Source organism: Rhea pennata, chromosome 8 (assembly GCF_028389875.1).
Source record: "Rhea pennata isolate bPtePen1 chromosome 8, bPtePen1.pri, whole genome shotgun sequence".
Classification (NCBI taxonomy): domain Eukaryota; kingdom Metazoa; phylum Chordata; class Aves; order Rheiformes; family Rheidae; genus Rhea; species Rhea pennata.
The window spans coordinates 388,153-406,190 of NC_084670.1; the positions used below are offsets into that span (position 1 = coordinate 388,153).

An 18,038-nucleotide genomic window follows, 5' to 3' on the forward strand; every position below is an offset into this window, starting at 1 on the left:
GCTCTCTTTAATAGATCTTTAATGACCCCAAATAATCCTAACCTTAGTTTTATAGCCTGCTAGGTCATTTACTCAGTTGAGGTTCAGAGGGGGAAATACAGTCTACTCATCTGTCCAGTCTACTTGCAGCGGTTAGGAAGTTTTTGAGGGTCCCAGTCTGGTAGTGAATAGGTTAAGAGTCTGAGCCAGTATGACAAGCTATGATTTCTTGATCCAATTGTAGCCAAATATAGGCACAAAAGTGTGAAGTGCATGGGACAATTATTATTAATTCAGAAAGATTAAGCTGTTCTGGAATTAATTTCTGTAGCATAAATAGCATTCTCTGTCCCTTCAGTTTCCTGAATCAGCACTTTTAATGCTTAATGTTCTAACTATTAGCCTTCACATATTCCCAGCAGCACATACTCATAAATAATCCAATAGGAAACTTTCAGGCAATTTCACATTTATTAAACAAGCAGTAAGAGAATTCCAAAATATGATGAAAGAGCAGAAAATGAATTGCCTATATTTTGGCTTATCTCTTCTTGCTGGCAAAGTGGTTTACTTCTCTAACATTTTTCCTCTACAGCTCTCTTAGATCCTGAGCTGACTTATGTGCCTGTTGCTTGTCATAATATACCGGGATTTCTCCACTTACTGCTGTTTTAAAATGAACTCATTTATATTCCTTACATTTGACAATCCTAATATACAAACTATTTCTCAAGTTAAATGTAAGCGTTACTTTCAGATTTGTATTTCTAGGTGAAATTTGCAAAGGTAAAACAGCTATTTGTGAAAAAGTTGCAGCTGCAAGAAAGATCCAGTCTTTTTATAGAAAGTATAAAATACAGCAGAAGTTCAAACCAGGTTGGAAACATTTTTGCCTATAAAATCATTGCAGTGATCAAAAAAAAATCTAATTTTTCTTTTCTAATGGTAATCAGAAATTGTTTGTGATTCATGAATAATGAATATAATTAAGCATTCTTTTCTTCTTATTAGTGTATGGCACTATCATTTTGGTAATCTTAATCAGATGCTTATCAAGCTGTAGTAGTGTGTGATAATCAAGTGGAAGCGTGTGGATCCATATGTGTTTGTAGGTGGAGAGAAACAGGTAATTGCAAGGGCCTTTCATGGCTACGTGTACACTAAGGACCTTCATTAAGGTCTCTTTGCACTTTTGTATTTATGGGGATGAAATGATGCTGCAAGTCACCATAGCTCAATAATTCAATATAAATTTTTCTATACTGAAGAGAAAAGGCTATTGGGAAACCACCAAATCATGAAATAGGATATTTAATTAATATTATTAATTAAATCGTTAAATTAATTAATAAATGTAAGACAACTAATCATATACTTTGATACTTAGCTAATTTGAGTATCTTTTTAATGGCTGAAACTTATGTTTATCCTGTATAAAATTTATTTTGATCCAGATCATCCCTGCTTTGCGGTGGCATTTTAGTCATTTGCAGTGCAAGCTTCCTTTCTGTCCGTCTCCTAGAGGCAAGCGTAATGAACTTGTAAACACTCTAAGATTACTCACACAGTATGTTTCTGTGTAATTTAGCTTTCATTCTTGCTAGCTTCAACTTTCATCTCCTTGTGACTGAGCTTCTGTGTACTCTGTTCTTTTGCCTATGCCTTAAATTCATCTGCCAAGCCTGAGACCTATAATGGTTTTGGAAAAGAACTTCTCACTTTCAGTTAAGCATGTGTGCTAGTAGGACAAGATTTTGGATGGCCAGCCTTTGGGCACAGATGCTACATTTTTGTTTGCAGTAATCAGTATGCTAATCTACCTGTAACCTTTGAGGACTGCTATAGTGGAAGTAACACAATATTAATGAGACCTGGATTTTATGAGTACATACAGTGGACAGAAGATCTTATCTCATTTTGTCTCAGCTTAGTTCAGTACGTATATTACTCTTATTCCAGAGTGCTTAAATTCGTAAGGGCTCTTGGGTCAGAGTTTCATGCAGCATATAGATTTTTAGAAAAAAAATTCAGATAAATGAGGAACCAGAGATACTACTTCTGCATGCAAACATTATGAATCATACACAAATAAAGAGCATGTTGGCATTCAAACCCTTGTGGACCATAAACCTATAAATGAATTGAAAAGAATTGTTGACAATTTCCATAGCATGATATGTAAACTGCATATTTGAACTGACAAAATTTCCGTTTATGAAATTTATATGATGCTCCCCAAATCTTTTATTAGAGCAGACAGTGAACTGCCTTCCCAGATCACCTTCTGTGTCTTACACATGATTTTACAGCTCTTTACCCTGTTCATTGATGTAATAGCACACTAAAGAACTGTTATTATTGTTGACATCTCTTGTGAAACTGAGTTTAAGAAACAATTCTAAAACACTTCTTAATCATATTAGAGGGGGTTTTGGAAGCACATTTTTGTGTGATTGATGGAGCTAATGGAACTCATTTTCATTATCAGAAGAAAAAAATGAATGGCTTTGATTTTAACGCTTTGATACATGTGGGCAGTGTAATTCTATGTACAATTATTGGAACTTTGTCGTCATGTCCTTCAGATGGTGTAATTCAGAGACTGATATTAGCTGAAGATCTGTCCCTTTGTACATGGCAAAATGAATTAGTGGGCGATGAATGCAGATGTTTTAGTGACAGATATTAAAATGAAATTGTTTGCTACTTCTAGATAGGAGGTCTGCACACTCCCTCTCATCCATGAGTACTCCATATAGCAGTGAAGATGACTCCGCTGAAAAGATCAAAGATAATGTTAAGGGCCATGAGGAGCATAATATCGAAAGGGCATCTGATAACACAGCTCACACATGTTATACAAATGAGAATGGGGAGAATAAACTACTCAGAATGGAGGACAATCTGGAAATTTTTGCACTGGAAAAGGAAGGAATAGATGAAGCAGAAAAGACAGAAACAGAAGATATAATAGTACGGGAAAACGATGAAATTTTTCATGGAAATATAATGGCAATACAGCATCAAGATCCTGAAGTTAACGGAGAACTCAAACAGATTGAGTCAGTAGAAAGTTACACAATGGAAGATAGGGAGAAGAATGCATGTAACAGGAAGGAGGATGGGGAGGAAGATGTCCTAGTGTCTTTGGAAAGCAATATGATGAAAGTGGAGAATAGAAGTGAAGAGTCTCCTCAGAGTGATGGAGGTGGTAAGTATGTTCTCTCTGCAGAACTGTGATATGGCCAGTGCGTGTAAGTGTTGTTGTATTTGCCTTTATACTAAGTTATGATGCAACATGGGAGATGCAGTTGCTGAATAATGTTTGTAGACATGATCAGGCTGTTAGAGTACTCTATATTGTTATGAGCTAAATAACCGTCCAAAATGTACTACTGTTTCTTTTCTAGTGTTTTCAGTGTAAGGCTTGGCTATTCTTTTTTTTACTCTAGTGTTTAGGTCTGGATATATCATATAATTGTATTATAATTACAAGACTTGAATGTTCTTTATTATTGGTAAGAGAATCTGCATGCCAGATTGGGCGAGTCTCTTTATAATGTGGGTAATACTAGATTCAAAAAAAGTGCCAAAAGATATCATGTGAGTCATGGTGCAGCAGATGGGGATAAAAGCTATGTTAATTGAATCCTGGTTTTGTAACTGAACTCTGTCATGGACTTTGTCAAGGAGCAAATCAGTCTGACACCTCTGTTTGCTGTTAAAATGGAGATGTTGCTGTTTCAACCTCACCTTTATGGAAGATGTGTTGGTAATGACCAAGTAACAAACTGTTAGCCACATGAACAAGGTTTTGCATTATCATATTTGGGGAAGGGGAAAGAGTGCAAGTGCTTGCTTTGAAATGTTATCTAGTTTGTGGGAAAAATTTCTTGGATGTTGTTAAATCAGGCAGTATAAAGAAATGTTCTTCTGCAGTAGTGCTGACATAAAGAAGGAGAACCATGCTAGACTCTATTTCTGAATGTATCTTTCTGTATGCTGGATGCAGTGGAATGTATCACGCTTTTGTTTTAATAGGTGTTTTTTGATTCTGCTTCTGTTGTCTTCTCTTCACTGGAGTGCATGTATCTAAGCCACGTGTGTGGAATAAACATCTCTGAATGCTGGTGCTCAGTGCTTTGCAAGTCTGTTGCTGCTGGGTTACTTTGACTGTCTTGTGCTTTGCTTTGCTTTGTTATGCATTCAGAATTGAAGTAAAAACAGTAGTATACTCTTCACTGAACAATGCTGAAGTCTTAAAAGATGTTTGCTTCTGGAACCCTTCAGCTCTGTGATGAAAGGAACTTCAATTTAAGCAGCTTTACCACTAGACTCAGATGAGTTTAGAAAAGGCTGTTGAAGAACGAGGAATTATAAAAACATAGAGGACAGCATATTGTACTGTAGTATGAAACCAAAGAAAGATCAATTGAATGTGTCAAGCACTGTTCTTAATTTATACAAATTTCTATGTGTTGTCAATCACCACACACTGTTAACACCTAGGGCTGTAAAACTGAGACTGTCTATCAAATATCACAGGGAGGGAGAGATTGCTCAGATTTTATGTAGGTATCAGCATTTATCTCATAGTAAAGTCCAACATCATCTCTGCTGCCTGGAGAGTACCTGTGATTCAGGGACAGAACAGGTCAAAGGAGGACAAAACAAGACAAAAGCAATCATTTAATTGGAAAAATTGGAGACAAGAAAGACCTCCTAAAGGGCAGTCTGTTTCCTTGTCAACACAGGACTTCTCTAAGTAAATCTGGTGCTAAAACAAAACAAATGAATGAAAAACCCCAAGAAACTGTCCAGAGTAAGAAAGAACATTTTTTGAGATATAATTAGTATGTTAAAAGAAATATTACTGGGAAGTAAAGATAAATGGGAATCTTAGCATCTTCTAGGCACTTAGCACAGTTGCTACCTTGACAAAGATTCAAATTCCATAATTTAAGGATATTTACAGTCTTAAGAAAATGTCAGATCCTTCCAACCCTCACTGTGCTGGTTGTCCAAAATGCTGAGGGCTGTCAGCTTCCAGAGACGCCAGGAGAACTGAAAGAACACGCTCCTTTACTGCATCTACAGAATTGGTTCTCAGATGACTCTTGGACTTCCCTGTTTTTTTCACATGAACTTCTCTGTAGGCCTTGTCATTCCAGCCTGGGATTCCTGCAGGAGACTGACATGGCACCATTTTGCTTTTGCCCTGATGAGATCTATCATGCCCTGCTATTGACAGGATTTCTCCTAACCAGTGCTGTCATTAACAGGGTAGAAATAATTTATCAGAGCAAAAAATGTGTGTGCTGAAGGAAGTATAAGGTGTAAAATGCTCCTCTAGGATTACTCATTTGCAGGTTGAGTCTGGGCAAATCACCAGCAATGGTGTGACAGAATCTGTCAGAAGCATGGAAGTACCAGGGATGGGTTCCTACTGTGCATTTTCTGATCTTGCTGTGGTCTTTGTGACAAGGAGATGTTGCTGATCCTATAAGACAAAATTACTGTGAGCTGTATTTGTCATCCTTCTCTGGTCTCTGTCTTTTTGATAGACTGTCAGTTTCCTCTCTTGTCAAACCTTACCCAGGCAGTAAACTCCTAAGAGTGGGAACTGCCAGCTAATCGGACTTCACTTCTACAGTCGGGTCACAGTAAGAAAGTATGCATCATACTTAGCAAAGCTGTAGGTATTTAAGCACATATGAATAAAGTGCTACCTGTACTTTAATTTGAGGCAGCCAAGGGATCTGCTGGAGCTCAAAGCTTCATGATTTCTCTGTAGAGCTGAAACATCAAAATGATTAGAACAGATTTTACACTAGTGCTCAGAAACCTTTGTCAGGATCTTACCCTAGGAAGAACCTCAGATGCTGTTCCCTGAACTTCCCTGCTTGTCTTTCCTGGTTCCTTGCAGTGCAGCTCTTAGCATTTTGGCTAGATGGAATGTGCAAGCAGCAGTGAATGAAGCCATCACTTCCCTTCAGGAGCTGTGATATAGGGCAAAAAGCATACTGAGAAGGTAGCTTCTGTAACATAGCCTGGAATAGTCTTTTTAAATTTTTCCCCATTTCTCTTAGGAGCTGTGGGTTCTGAATACTGGTAAGGAAGGAAAGAAAGGGATTAAGTGGAAAGGAGGAGGAAGAACCATGAGAGGCAGAAGGAAAAAAATAGCAAAGGAGAAAAGCAAGAAAAATAACGTGTACAATGGAGAATAGGAAGAGAGAAGCAACAGTGTAGAAGACAACTGTACAGGAAAAAGGTGAGAGAGGACAGGTGGTATATTGGCAAGAGAGAGGCAAGGAGCTGCGAAGAGAAGAATGTGAGCCTGAGGGCAATGTTAATTCTTCTCCTCACTGCCAACCAGTGGGAATAATATCCCTCTTCCAGTTCCTCTGGAATCTTTCAGTGCCCTGACTGATTCTGAAACAAGACGTTACTTGTAGCTATGTATATGGAACTTATATAAAAAAAAAATTATGGTTTTATTATCCAGTCTCTTAAGAATTGATAGTCCTTTATCTTAATGTATTGCTGTAGGGAACATGCTGGAACGTGCATGCACACGCATACACATGCCTATTCCTGTTCCCGTATATAACACAATGTGATATATTCCTCACATATACTCGTTTTACATTTGCTTGCCAAATTGGAGTTTTATCTGAAAGCATTTTTCTTACTTGAAGTCCAATGATTTTTGATTGTTAGAAACATAGTGCAGATGATAAAATCTTCCTTAAAATAAACATTAAATTGCATTGCAGATTCAGCTATGTTATCTTAAGTGATTTAATCTGTAGCTTAATGGAAGACCCAAGCAATCCATCCTAATGACTACTAATTCTGTTTTTTCTGCTTCATGCAGGTCTGTAGTCTTTACCTTTCAACTTAGCCACAGGAGCCAAGACAAAATCATTAATTACTGCGTACCTGAAGCTATTGAGTTTCACCCACACATAGCTTAGTGATTGGACTGCTGGATTTCTTTAGTAAAGATGTTCTTGATGTGTGATTTCAATATGTGACACCTAGAAGTGATACTGTTCTGTAGAAGACCTGTTCAAACAAGCACTTTGAGGAAAGACAATATTTCAGTGGATTAAGTATATTCTTAAATAGGGAAAGATGCATACTTCTGAACATTTTCTGCAAAGCTACTTGTTAACTTCATGGCAGAGGCAAGTGGACAGTCTGGGTGAGTGGCCAGGTCAGTTAGTCTTACTGTGCATATTTTTATGCAACCAGTTTTCTTCTATCAGAGCTCCTAATTACATAAGAAGTGCACTGTAGTCTGTTTCTGATAATGGGAGAGAAGATGCTGTTCACAGAGAGCATGAGAGGCATGCTGCTTATGTTTCACTCACTTCATAGTCCTCCATCAGTTAGATCTGTTGTACACAGAAAAGAACCGCTGTCTGGTTCTTTTAGCATCTATGGTTCTTTTAGCATTTATGCATCTGATGTGCATGAGTTTGTCTAGTCCATTTTTGAATCTGCTGTTAATGTCTGGCCTTAAGTCTCCTCTTGCAGCATGTTCACTCCCCTCTGTCCTGTCCCTTCTTGATGGTACCCAAAATTTTGAGCACCACCGTTACTACATACTCTACTGCAGAGTGGCCAGTCCCTTAGCAAGGGCCATTAGCTTCCTGCTCATGGCTGCTTATTTTAATTTCAGAGAAATCTAGATAAGGTGTTACTTGAAAGTCAAGATATCATACCACGTAACGTAACACCTCTTTTTATAGGCTGTGAGTCAAGATTTAGCCAGAAAAATGTTGAATGGTTTGTTGTTCTCCTCAGCTTTGTTGAAATCTATCTGGTGGTTGGTTTTTTTGCAATAGGAGCCCAGGTTAGGATTCAGATCTTTTTTTCTCACAGGCTGAAACCCTGTTCATGTACTCTCAGAACAAATGTCTTTGTCTAAATAAAATGCTGTAGGGTGATTCTGAGAAATGTGTTGATGAGGATGTGGAAAACAGTCCATCACTTATACTGACACTGAAAATTGTTATCACTGAGCCTTGACATTAATCTAGGCTTCCAGAAGCTGAAACCTAGAATTCGATGATCTCTGCAGCAGTTCCGCTGCAGTGATGAATTTGACCAGTGTGCCACTTCATGGTATGTACAGCAATAAGATCTAGGAATATTGTAGTTATCTCCTTTATGATCTTGAAGTTATTCTTGATGTAGGTACTCTTGATGAGTACCAGGAGTTGACAGAGTTTCTCTCACTTGATCCAAGACTTGATTGATCCAAACAATATAGGAGCAGTGTGGAATATATGAGCCATTGGGCTCCATCTAATCAGCAGCAGGTATGAACCAAGTCTCACACTAACGGCGATAACACAAACAAGAAGCGGACAACTGTTCCGGAGATGTGCTTTCTTGAGTCATAGAATCATAGAATTCATAGAGTCCTAATGGGACACAGTATATTGGCAGCAGAGACCATTTAGCAGTAAAGCCAAATGCTAGATTTGACTTTATGTTGTCTGTCTATACCAGTGGCAAACCAGTAAACTCTTTGTCTACAAGACCCTGAACTGATAATAGCAATAGGAAAGGAGAGAGGGAGAAAACTGAAGGAACTTGAAGGGATAAACCTGGGATGCTGAAGGGAAGAGCTTTCAGGGAATATGCTAAAGGGGTAGGCTGTGTATACAGGTGGAATACTACTCATAGAGAAGCAATTTAGTATTACAAACTTGAAAGTCTTTCATGTAACTACCTAGCATGCAATTCATAAAGCAAAAATGGAATTGACGGACAGTAATATCTGAAGGTATGACTTGACTGAAGCATCACAGTCATTGCATTTACAGAGTAGAAAATATTTCCCTGCTTATGTATAGATAAGCAAATCTTCAGTCACTTCTGTTAGTTTGGGGAATTGAGGATTTATCAGAACTTTAATTGGACTTAAAATAGAAAAATGTCACATAATTTTCTTAAAGTAGTTATGAACAAAACCAATGCTATGTCTATAAAACAATATTGCTTATGCATTGAATCTGACTTCCCTCCATTCTGACAAAGGCAGTCTCACTGTTTTGTGAAAATTTTGTGGAAGATTGATGCTGTATGTTTCTGCAGTTGTTCCTGCATGAATATCTCTCTCTCTCTCTCTCTTTTTTAATACCGATTGCCATTTGATTTTGATCTACTTCAAAAAGTATTTCTCGTGAAGGTTTACTGGGTGCCAGTCAAACCTATAGTAATATTATAGATTTTAAGTCAAGCTGAGATAACTGTATGATTTCTACTCCACTTTTGCTTCTTGATTGTTTCTCTTTGTTTCTTCCTCTTTTGTAATTTTGTGGTTTTTTTAAGATTGCAAATCAGTCCAAGAGAAAATAGCAGAGGCAACTGAAAATGATCATCACATGGATTCTGAACTTGAACCTAACGATTCCAGAACAGATGAGAAAGAAGAGAACTTAACAAGCATGAAGTGTGATATCAATGAAGGTGAGGACAGCTAACATGATCAGGGACCTGGGTTAAATTTCATTCATTTAAAATCTATTTATAGAATAATTTTACCTTTCACTTTCCTTTCCAGGCTATGAAAACTTCCTTACATTCTTTACTTTCCTGCCTCCTTTTTTTCCTTTTTTCCTTTTTTTCTTTTTTTTCCCCTGACTTGTATAAAATCAGGTGATGACCACCATGTATAATCAATGCCTTTTGGGGGGTTATAATGATCCTGGGTAAAGAATCTAAGCCAGAAAAATTCTGGCTGCCAGTCAAGAAAATAGCAGTGAAAAGCAGGTGTCTAATGAGTTTGCCTTTACTTCCAAGTAGACACGTTAAATGATAAGATGAAACCTCCTGGGGAAACGTAGTGTCAAGATAGGCAGGATGGGACTGCTGACATGGCGTGGAATGTGAATGACAGAACAGGAATGAAATTGAACTCCACCCTTGATCTCCACGATGTTTTCAGCTTGTCTCCCAAACTCATGTTAGCAGTTGGCATACTTGGCAATAAGGAAATTTGAACTTGATCTTGGCTATTTTAAATATTTCTGTCCAGGAATGTTTCAGGACCTAGCAGTCCTCCCAGATTTAATAGAGTTTGTTTTTGGAGGCTTGCCCTGCCTAATGGAAGGGCCTTGTTTATTATACAGGGAGTATTGGAGCCGACTATTTTGTTGCTAAAGGAACTGCAGCAATGAGCCTTAGTCAGAGTAAATGCTAAAGGTTCTTCTTCATGATAGCAATGAGACTAAAAAAAGAATGAAATCATATGTTAAGATTGAATCTGCACTGTTGCACTTACCTTTCCTTCTTTCATCCTCTGTGCAAGAGTCCAGTGGGACTGGAACCAGTAATATATGGTTTCTGATTGCTAGTTCTGCACTGTCTGCTATTGTGGCACATGAATCCAGGGTGCTCTAAGATTTCTTTTTGTTGTTGGCTGGCAGCCTTTTGATCTTCCTCTGGCTGGTCAAGGAACATGGTCTTTAAAGGGCAGTCATCTTTCATCCAGCAAGTGTATCCAGGAGGTTGGAGATGAGTGGACACCACTCATCTCTGGTGTCTGTTATTGCCTGTTTCTCAGTAATCCTTTCTCAGATGAGATTGCTTCTGCCCTGGTTTCATCAACTGACCACAAAACAACTGTCTGTAAGATTTCATTTCAAATCTCACTCATCTTCGTGTGTTGGTCTTTGCAAATATCTTTGTTTTTGATGCATAGAATGGGACCAGAAGCACATAGTTCCCAGGAAGCCTGATTTCTGTCAGTGGAGATTCCCCTGTCCCTCCAAATCAGAGATGAAACATGCTTGCTTCCCAGCAAGGTGGACTTTGGAAAAGGATACTCTCAAGGTGTCTTATTTGGATTCTTTAGAATGAAATAACTTAACACTTGCTGTTATGGTTCCTGGCCTATGCAAGGCTTCACTTTATAGAAGGGAATACATTGTACACAGCAACTAGAATAAATAAACTCCTTCTCTCTCTGCTAATAAGAAGGTAAACACACAGACTATGCCACATGAGATACAGTGTTCAGTTTCTGTTAGAAATGTCTGCTTTACAGGGAGCTAAAATCCATTATAGAAGACTTTGTCCAATATTAGCACCTGGACAGTTCAGAAACTGTATCTTTGTGGAGACAGTAATACTGTACTCTTGGTTGAGATAACAGGGATTTTTTATATCATTTTGTACCAAAACCTCTATTAATTTTTTTAATGATTATATATGCTACTGATTTTAATAGTAGGTTGAGTTTGCCCAGATTGAGGAGGTAGTGTGAGTGCTAAAACAATATGTCAAGTCATTTACAGCTGATTGAGACAAATGTATATAAAAATAGAAAAGAATTTTTAAAAGCTAAGGGACTTCAGGAAGCTAGCAGTAAACATGAACAATATACTTCATGGGAGGCACATCTGGGTGAAGGCATGATTTCTTTTACTGCAGAATGCAACATGGAATTTTTAATTTAAATGTGTTGTCTAGTGTTTAGGCAATGAGTGGTCTGGTGGGAGGAGACAACCCACTGTGCTTCCTCTCTCTCCTTCCATGACCTCCATTCTCTCTCTGGAAACTGCCATCTCAGCTCATTCTTTCTTCCTTTTGGTTCCTTCACTCTTTTCAGCTTCTTGAGCTGCCTCTCAAGGAAGGGAAGGCTGGTATTAGGGAGTGGGCAAGGACAGAAGGAGGTTGTTGGGAAAGCAGACACCAGCTCTACTTCTCATCTGGTAAAGCTGAGCCTGGTCAAATAGTGTCCTTCAGGCCTGATCAACACCTGTAGGTGTCTGTGGCTGCCATTCAAGAGATGAGCTTCAGCTACACAGTTTATAGTCCAAGCAGATAGCAAAAAAACCAGTAATTGCAGGATACTGCAACAGTGCAAGAAGGTGAAATAAGTCAAATAATGGCAGGTGAGTGGGAACAAGAAAGGCTTTGCACAGACTGAGAAGGCACAACTTGGAAAAGACATGGCTCCTTGCTCCCTTCCATGGCACAAACCCTCCCATTTTCTAAAGTATAGGAACCTGCCATATGGGTACAAAGCACAGCTGCAGCAGCACAAACTGATGGAGGTGACTGCCCAGGGGCAGATCCTGGAACACTGAATTCAGTGAGAGCATTGCCATTAAATTCCTGAGGCGGGGCAGGAAGAGGCCCTATATTATTCCTCTGGTGTAATTACAGTATCCAGAGGAAGTAATTACTCATTTTACATGAATAGCTGTGTGGTTTTGTTCCTTATGTATGCATATTTTACATGAGTAATTTGCCAACTATTTTTGAATATTTGAATGTTAGTGTCGAACTTATAAGTATTTCATATAAACACCCTGAGCTCCCTGCTAGGCAGTTGAGGTGGGGAGAGAGTAGGAAAGGCAGACAGAACTGTCAGTGTTGAAAGCTAGTCATGCATCAAATTGCATTTTTTGCTTAAATTAGTTATGCCAGGTGCCAGCATGGCAGCACTGGAAACCTATGCATAGGTGAACAACAACAAGCAGCAGAGCACATTTTCTTCTTGTCACCAAGCTGATGTCCTTTCATTGCTTGGGAGAGATAGTGTCTTTAATAACCACCTTATAAAACAGCTTTAACATTAACACAGTTATTTCAATAAAACTAATGTTCTGATTATTTCTTAATAGCATCAGATGGATCTTTCTTGGGAGAAGAGACAAAAACACTTGAAATACAAAAGGCAGTAGAACAAGAGGTACAAGAAGGACAGATGGTGGGGGAGAAACAGGCACTTGAGAAGGAAAATTTTGTAACTGGGGAAGGAGATGTTCACATTGAAGAGGCAGGACAAGAAATGGTATTAGAGGGAGATTTGCTATCCAAGCAAGAAAGTCAGATTGCTGTAGAAGAATCTGCACCTGGGGAGAGGGCCATGACAGAAGAAGATCCAAAAGAGAAGGAGACAGGAAGAAGTGGAGAGGTGACATTTGGGGAGCAAGAAGTTTTGAAGAATGTGAAGCAGGGTGAGGAAGCACTGAAAAGGCAAACACTTCAGGTAGAAGAGGTGGTAGGGGCAGTGTTATTCATAGGCATGGAAGCAGATGGAGCAGTATCTGAGGTGGATCAAGTAGCTGAAGAAGCCTCTGAGAGAGAAGAGGCAGTGCAAGAAGGCTCTGAGGCAAAGAAGATGGTGAGTGAGAGAGTGTCAGAGGCAGAGGAGGCTGTGGAGAAGGGAAATTTTGCAGGGAAGGATGTTGTGGAGGTTGCTGTGTCTGAGGGAGAGGAGGCTGTGGAAGATGCAAACTTGGCAGAAGAGATTGTGAGGGTGACAGGCCCTGAAGGAGAAGAGGCTATGGAGGAAGCCATTTCTGAAGGAGAGGAGGCTGTGGAGAAGCCTGGGGCTCTACTAGAAATATTAGGGGAGATGAAAGGTTGCACAGGAGAAGCAGAACCTGGAAGAAAAGAGTCTGAAAAACCAAAGGAATTTCCCCAGCTGAAAACAGCAAGGGAAGAGTGGATGGAGATGGGGAAAGCTGCCATGATGTCTGAGGCAGATGAACCATCCGAGGTAGAAGAGAGCTCTGTCCTGAGAGCAGAAGATGCAGTGGAGGAATCTGTGGAGTCAGGCAAGTGTTCCTTCTTACATGTAGCTCCTGGGCTAGAGGCATTGGTGGATGCTGGAAGGGTTTGCATAAGTGAAGGCTCATCTCAACTGGAGGAGATGGCAACAGCAGAGGAGGAGGAAGTCTTAGCAGGAGCAGATAAAGCAGCACTTTTGAGGGGAAACCCATCTCTGGGCAGCGAAACACAGACAGACAGAGCAATGGAAGAAAAGACTGATAAGGGGGTGATGGGAGAATCTGCAGAGAAAGCCGCAGCAGAGTCAGGATGTGCAGAGGAGGTCGCAGATGGAGCAGCAGGTCTGAGGGAGCTGGCAGCTGGAATGGAGGAATTGCTGGAGACTGCGGTAGGGAAAATGATGGAGAAGTTGGTGTTGGACATGGAGATGCCTCTTGCTAAAGAGGTGATAGCTACATCAGAAATGCCTGTAGAAGAACTAAATGAGAGTGCTGCTGGGGAGGTGGGGACGGTGACCAGCACAGTGGTGGGGAAGGAGAGTGAGATTGGGGGAACCATGGTAGGTGATCAGGCAGCAGCAAGAAGGATGGTTTTGGCTGAAGAAGCTGCAGTGGGAGGAGTGGTGGTGGGAACCGTGCTAGATGCAGTGGTGGTGGGGGATGGCAAAAGACTGGAGGGAGGGACGGCCAACAGTGCAGTGGTGCTGGAGGGGGTGGAAGGGGCAGTGCGATGGATGGAAACAGTGGATGTGAGTGCCCAAGTGGTAGTTGAGGGGGTGGCAGCAGAAGGCCTTGAGGTGGCTGCGGAAACTGGAAGGGACAGGACAGAGGTGGCTGGGAGGGCAGCAGCAGTGCCCAAAGGAACGGCACAGGACTGCGGAGTAGTGGCTGAGGAAGAGCAGACCAGCATGGCGGAGGCTGAAGGACTGGTGGCCGCGAGGGTGGCAATGGAGGGAGATGCAGCAGCTGGAGGAGATGGCCTGAGTGTAACGGTGGCTGAGGCCGCATCGATAGGAGGAGCAGGAAGGCCTGAGGGAGCTATACTGGATGGACAGGGGGTGGCCAAGGAATGCACAGTGGAGCGAGAGGGTCCAAGGGACGTGTCCGCGGTGAGGGAGATCAAGTCAGAGGATGCAGCAGGCAGCAGCAGTGTAGGAAATAGTGGAGCAATGCTCTGGAGTGAGGAGACAGCAGAAACATCATCGCTGCTGGAGGAAGCTGAAGCAGCAGCTACCTCGCATGGCCAGAAGAAGGCCGGACCTCGGGAGGGCCTAGAGGCAGGGAAGGCTGGACTGGAGGAACGAGAGATGGCAGAAGACACCGTATCTGGGAAGTGTGTGGAAGCACAAGGAGCTTTGTCCATCAGGGATAAACTGATGACAGAAACATCACTGAATGTCCCAGGGCATCGAGACGGGGCAGCAGTGCCTGGAGGAAGAGGTTTAACAGAAGTGGGACTGCACCAGGGTGCAGTGGAGGAGGAGGTGGCAGCTCTTAAGACAGTGATAACAGAGAGAAATCTTAATGGAAATGATGGACCAATTGAGGGAGAAACAGGACAGGTAGGGGTGAAAATTGAACGGAAACAGCCAGACATCTGTGAAAACACCAAGGAGAGAGAAGTAGAAGGTGTCACAGAAAATGCACAAAGCATTTCAGGAACTAGGGAGCTGCTTGAAGTGCAGCAAAGGAAGGGAAGTCCTGAACGAGGGCATGAAAACACACCAGGAGCCTCCATCATGGAAAAGAGAAACTGAGATCTGTGAAAGGTGAGAGTCTGTATGAGTCACGTCGTTTTTGTCCCAAGCCCCCAGACTTCTGGCTGTCAGAAGCAGAGGTTATATCATTTTATCACTGTCCTGTTTCTTATACTTTTGTAACTAAATATCCACTGCTGATAACTGGGATAAAGGATGATAAATCTGACCCAGTAGTGCAGCTCTTTCATTCTTACTTGTGCCTGAAATTCCATTGTAAAATGACTGTGCTCTGTAACGTTCACAGCCTCAGTCCGTTGTCCCGTCCCTTGGGTCACGCAGAGAGGCTCCCTACCCGACAGCAGTGCCGTTGGTCTTGCTGGCACTCACTGCCGAGGAGATGAACCAAAGTGGCAGCAGCTGACTGTAACTTTTCCAGTGAATTCAGTGCTACAAGTCAATAACTGCAGCCAGCTTTTGTGGTTTCCCTAGTATCTATCTGATTTTAGGAAATCTATTATAGTGGTATTTAGGCATCTCAAAGTAGTGTATTTGCTGCAAAGCTAGCATTTTGCTCGTTGTTTTTACTAGAATGTTCTGAAACTGGCAGACTTGTGCCCTCGATGCAATCCCGGGATGTGGAAGAAACTCTCTGCTAAGCATTCTCTGCAGCTCCTTCAGTGCTGTTTTCTGTAATGTTTATACAAATCACTGGAGACTTGTGCCAGTTGGGATGTTCGCTCATCCTTTATTTTACTCTGTGAGTACCGTAACCATCTGTCACATTTTACTAGAGCGGCTTATTAATGTGTAACAGACAACTCAAACAAGCCTGTATTAGTCAGCCCAGGAAATAGCACTCCTTTATAATTATGAAGACAATAATCGCAAGGATTGTTCGACAGCTGTCATGTTTGTTTTTCCCAAAACACAGAGAAGTATTACACTGGTTGAACTTCCCTCCTCCTCCAGACACAGCTTGTTTCTACAGGCTAGCTGGAGGGGCAGTTGAGGATAGAGGCACTTCGTGTATTAGCATAGAACAACAACAAATGTATGTATGCATGTATAGAATATATATATTTGATTATATTTCCTCTCCACATATTTTTCTGTGTGTCATTTGGCTTTTTAACAGTAAATTCTTCATTGTGTGGTGGGGCTGTGTCTTCAGTTATGTGCTATGGCATTTGAGCATGTTGAAGCCTTGATTCTGATGGGGAGCACGCAGGAGGTACTGCAATGTAGATACGAAATGGCATTATCACAGACGGAAATGCTGAGCTCATGCAGGGGCTTTTGAACCTTCGCTTAAGGGGGTGGGTGCTGTGCTACTTAGCAGAGCCTGACAGGCAAACCCTCCAGAGGAGCACGTGCACTGCGTGTTATGGAGGGGGTAGGAGACAAGAGGAGGAATTCTTCTCTCTAGGTGAGGTTCCAGGCCTGTCACGGGTCACATGCAGGACATTCCGTTCATAAGAGCCTTGGACCTTGGAAACATCTCTTTTTGGTCTAAATTAGAACAACCATAGCTCATTTATAAATATACCTCTTGTTTCTGCTGGTGTCAGGTGTAACTCCATGGGCCTGTCTGCTGTTAAACTGCTGCAGACCTAGTGAAAGTACAGGAAGAATCTTCAGTTTAATGCTGTGTTCAGCTCCGTGTTGGCCGGGCACTCCGTTGAGGGCACTGAGATCCTTCCAGGCGATGTTTTCATAGCTGTTGCATGTGTTCACCAGCAGAATTCCTAATGAAAGCTGAAAGATGCTCTCCTCCTATATTTGGCTTCACTTGAAGCCAAATACTGCATATTCTATAACTTGTGTTTTCAGATTGGGAAATGGAATTAGCAGAATTTTAAGTGTATTGTTACTCTAAATTATTTATGATCATTATACATGGGATAAGAAATTTAAGTGTGATCAAGTAATTTGTATTTGTTTCTTCCTGCACTGAAGACAGCTGGATTTGTATTTTCAATCTAGATACCAGAAACTACTTTGAAAGAGAAAAGCTGACAAAACTGTATTACAGAATATGATTATGAAAAGCTAATAATAGAGTAATTTTGCAGTAATCAGCAGCTTAAATGAACACATATGGTGATCCTGGATGGTACAGTAGAATTGTTTATTCTATGCAAGATACGCAGTACTTACTTAGAAAGCATGTATTGGAGTTTTGACTATTCAACAGTGACCTTTTTATGTAACGAGAAACTATCCATAAAATTAGTAATAGATTATTTGCAGGACCAGGACATTTTCAGTGTTGTTCAATAAGAAAATTGCTGTGAATGGATAATGTATGTTTACATATTTTACAGTTGAATACACCTGGTATGTGAAATGTTCTGAATTTAAATTAATGTAAATGATCTTCCTGAGGGGTTCCTTTTTTCTGTATACATACGCACACTTGCACATTTACTTTGATCTATAAAAAAAGCTGTATCAGTCTATGTAGTCCTTTGAAGTTTTGCAAATGATTTCATTGTAAGAATAATACTTGACAATCAAATATGTCTTCAGTATTTATTCCTGCTTTCTAACTGAATGACTAAACCTGTATTTAAAATGCCAATGATTTGAGCATTTGTGCCACTAGAACTGGACCGTGCAGGTACCTGTGGAAAGGAAAGGCATGTGAGTCGTGAGCATGAGCAGACAAAATTACAAGTGCAAATGCATGTCTGTGGGCTGCAGCTCAAGTGTTAGGGTGAACAAAGGCAAGAGCGAGGAGAGCGGGAATCTGCATTAGCAGTGAGTCCCTGGAAGAGTCGGGATTAAAACAAAGGCTGTACTTAGGCACATCATGGAC

At 40.8% G+C, this 18,038-nt stretch overlaps 1 protein-coding gene across 1 annotated transcript in view; it reads left to right on the forward strand.

Annotated features, from left to right (window-relative positions):
* Nucleotides 1–17,726, forward strand: part of ERICH3 (glutamate rich 3) — a 45,520-nt gene extending 27,794 nt beyond the window's left edge. The window contains exons 14-18 of the mRNA XM_062581541.1: nt 2,693–3,190; nt 9,328–9,465; nt 12,630–15,289; nt 15,809–15,977; nt 16,789–17,726. Coding sequence (XP_062437525.1) covers nt 2,693–3,190; nt 9,328–9,465; nt 12,630–15,277 — 3,284 coding nt within the window. The 3' untranslated portion in view covers nt 15,278–15,289; nt 15,809–15,977; nt 16,789–17,726. The remainder of the gene's footprint in view (nt 1–2,692; nt 3,191–9,327; nt 9,466–12,629; nt 15,290–15,808; nt 15,978–16,788) is intronic.
* The last annotated feature ends 312 nt before the right edge of the window (nt 17,727–18,038 follow it).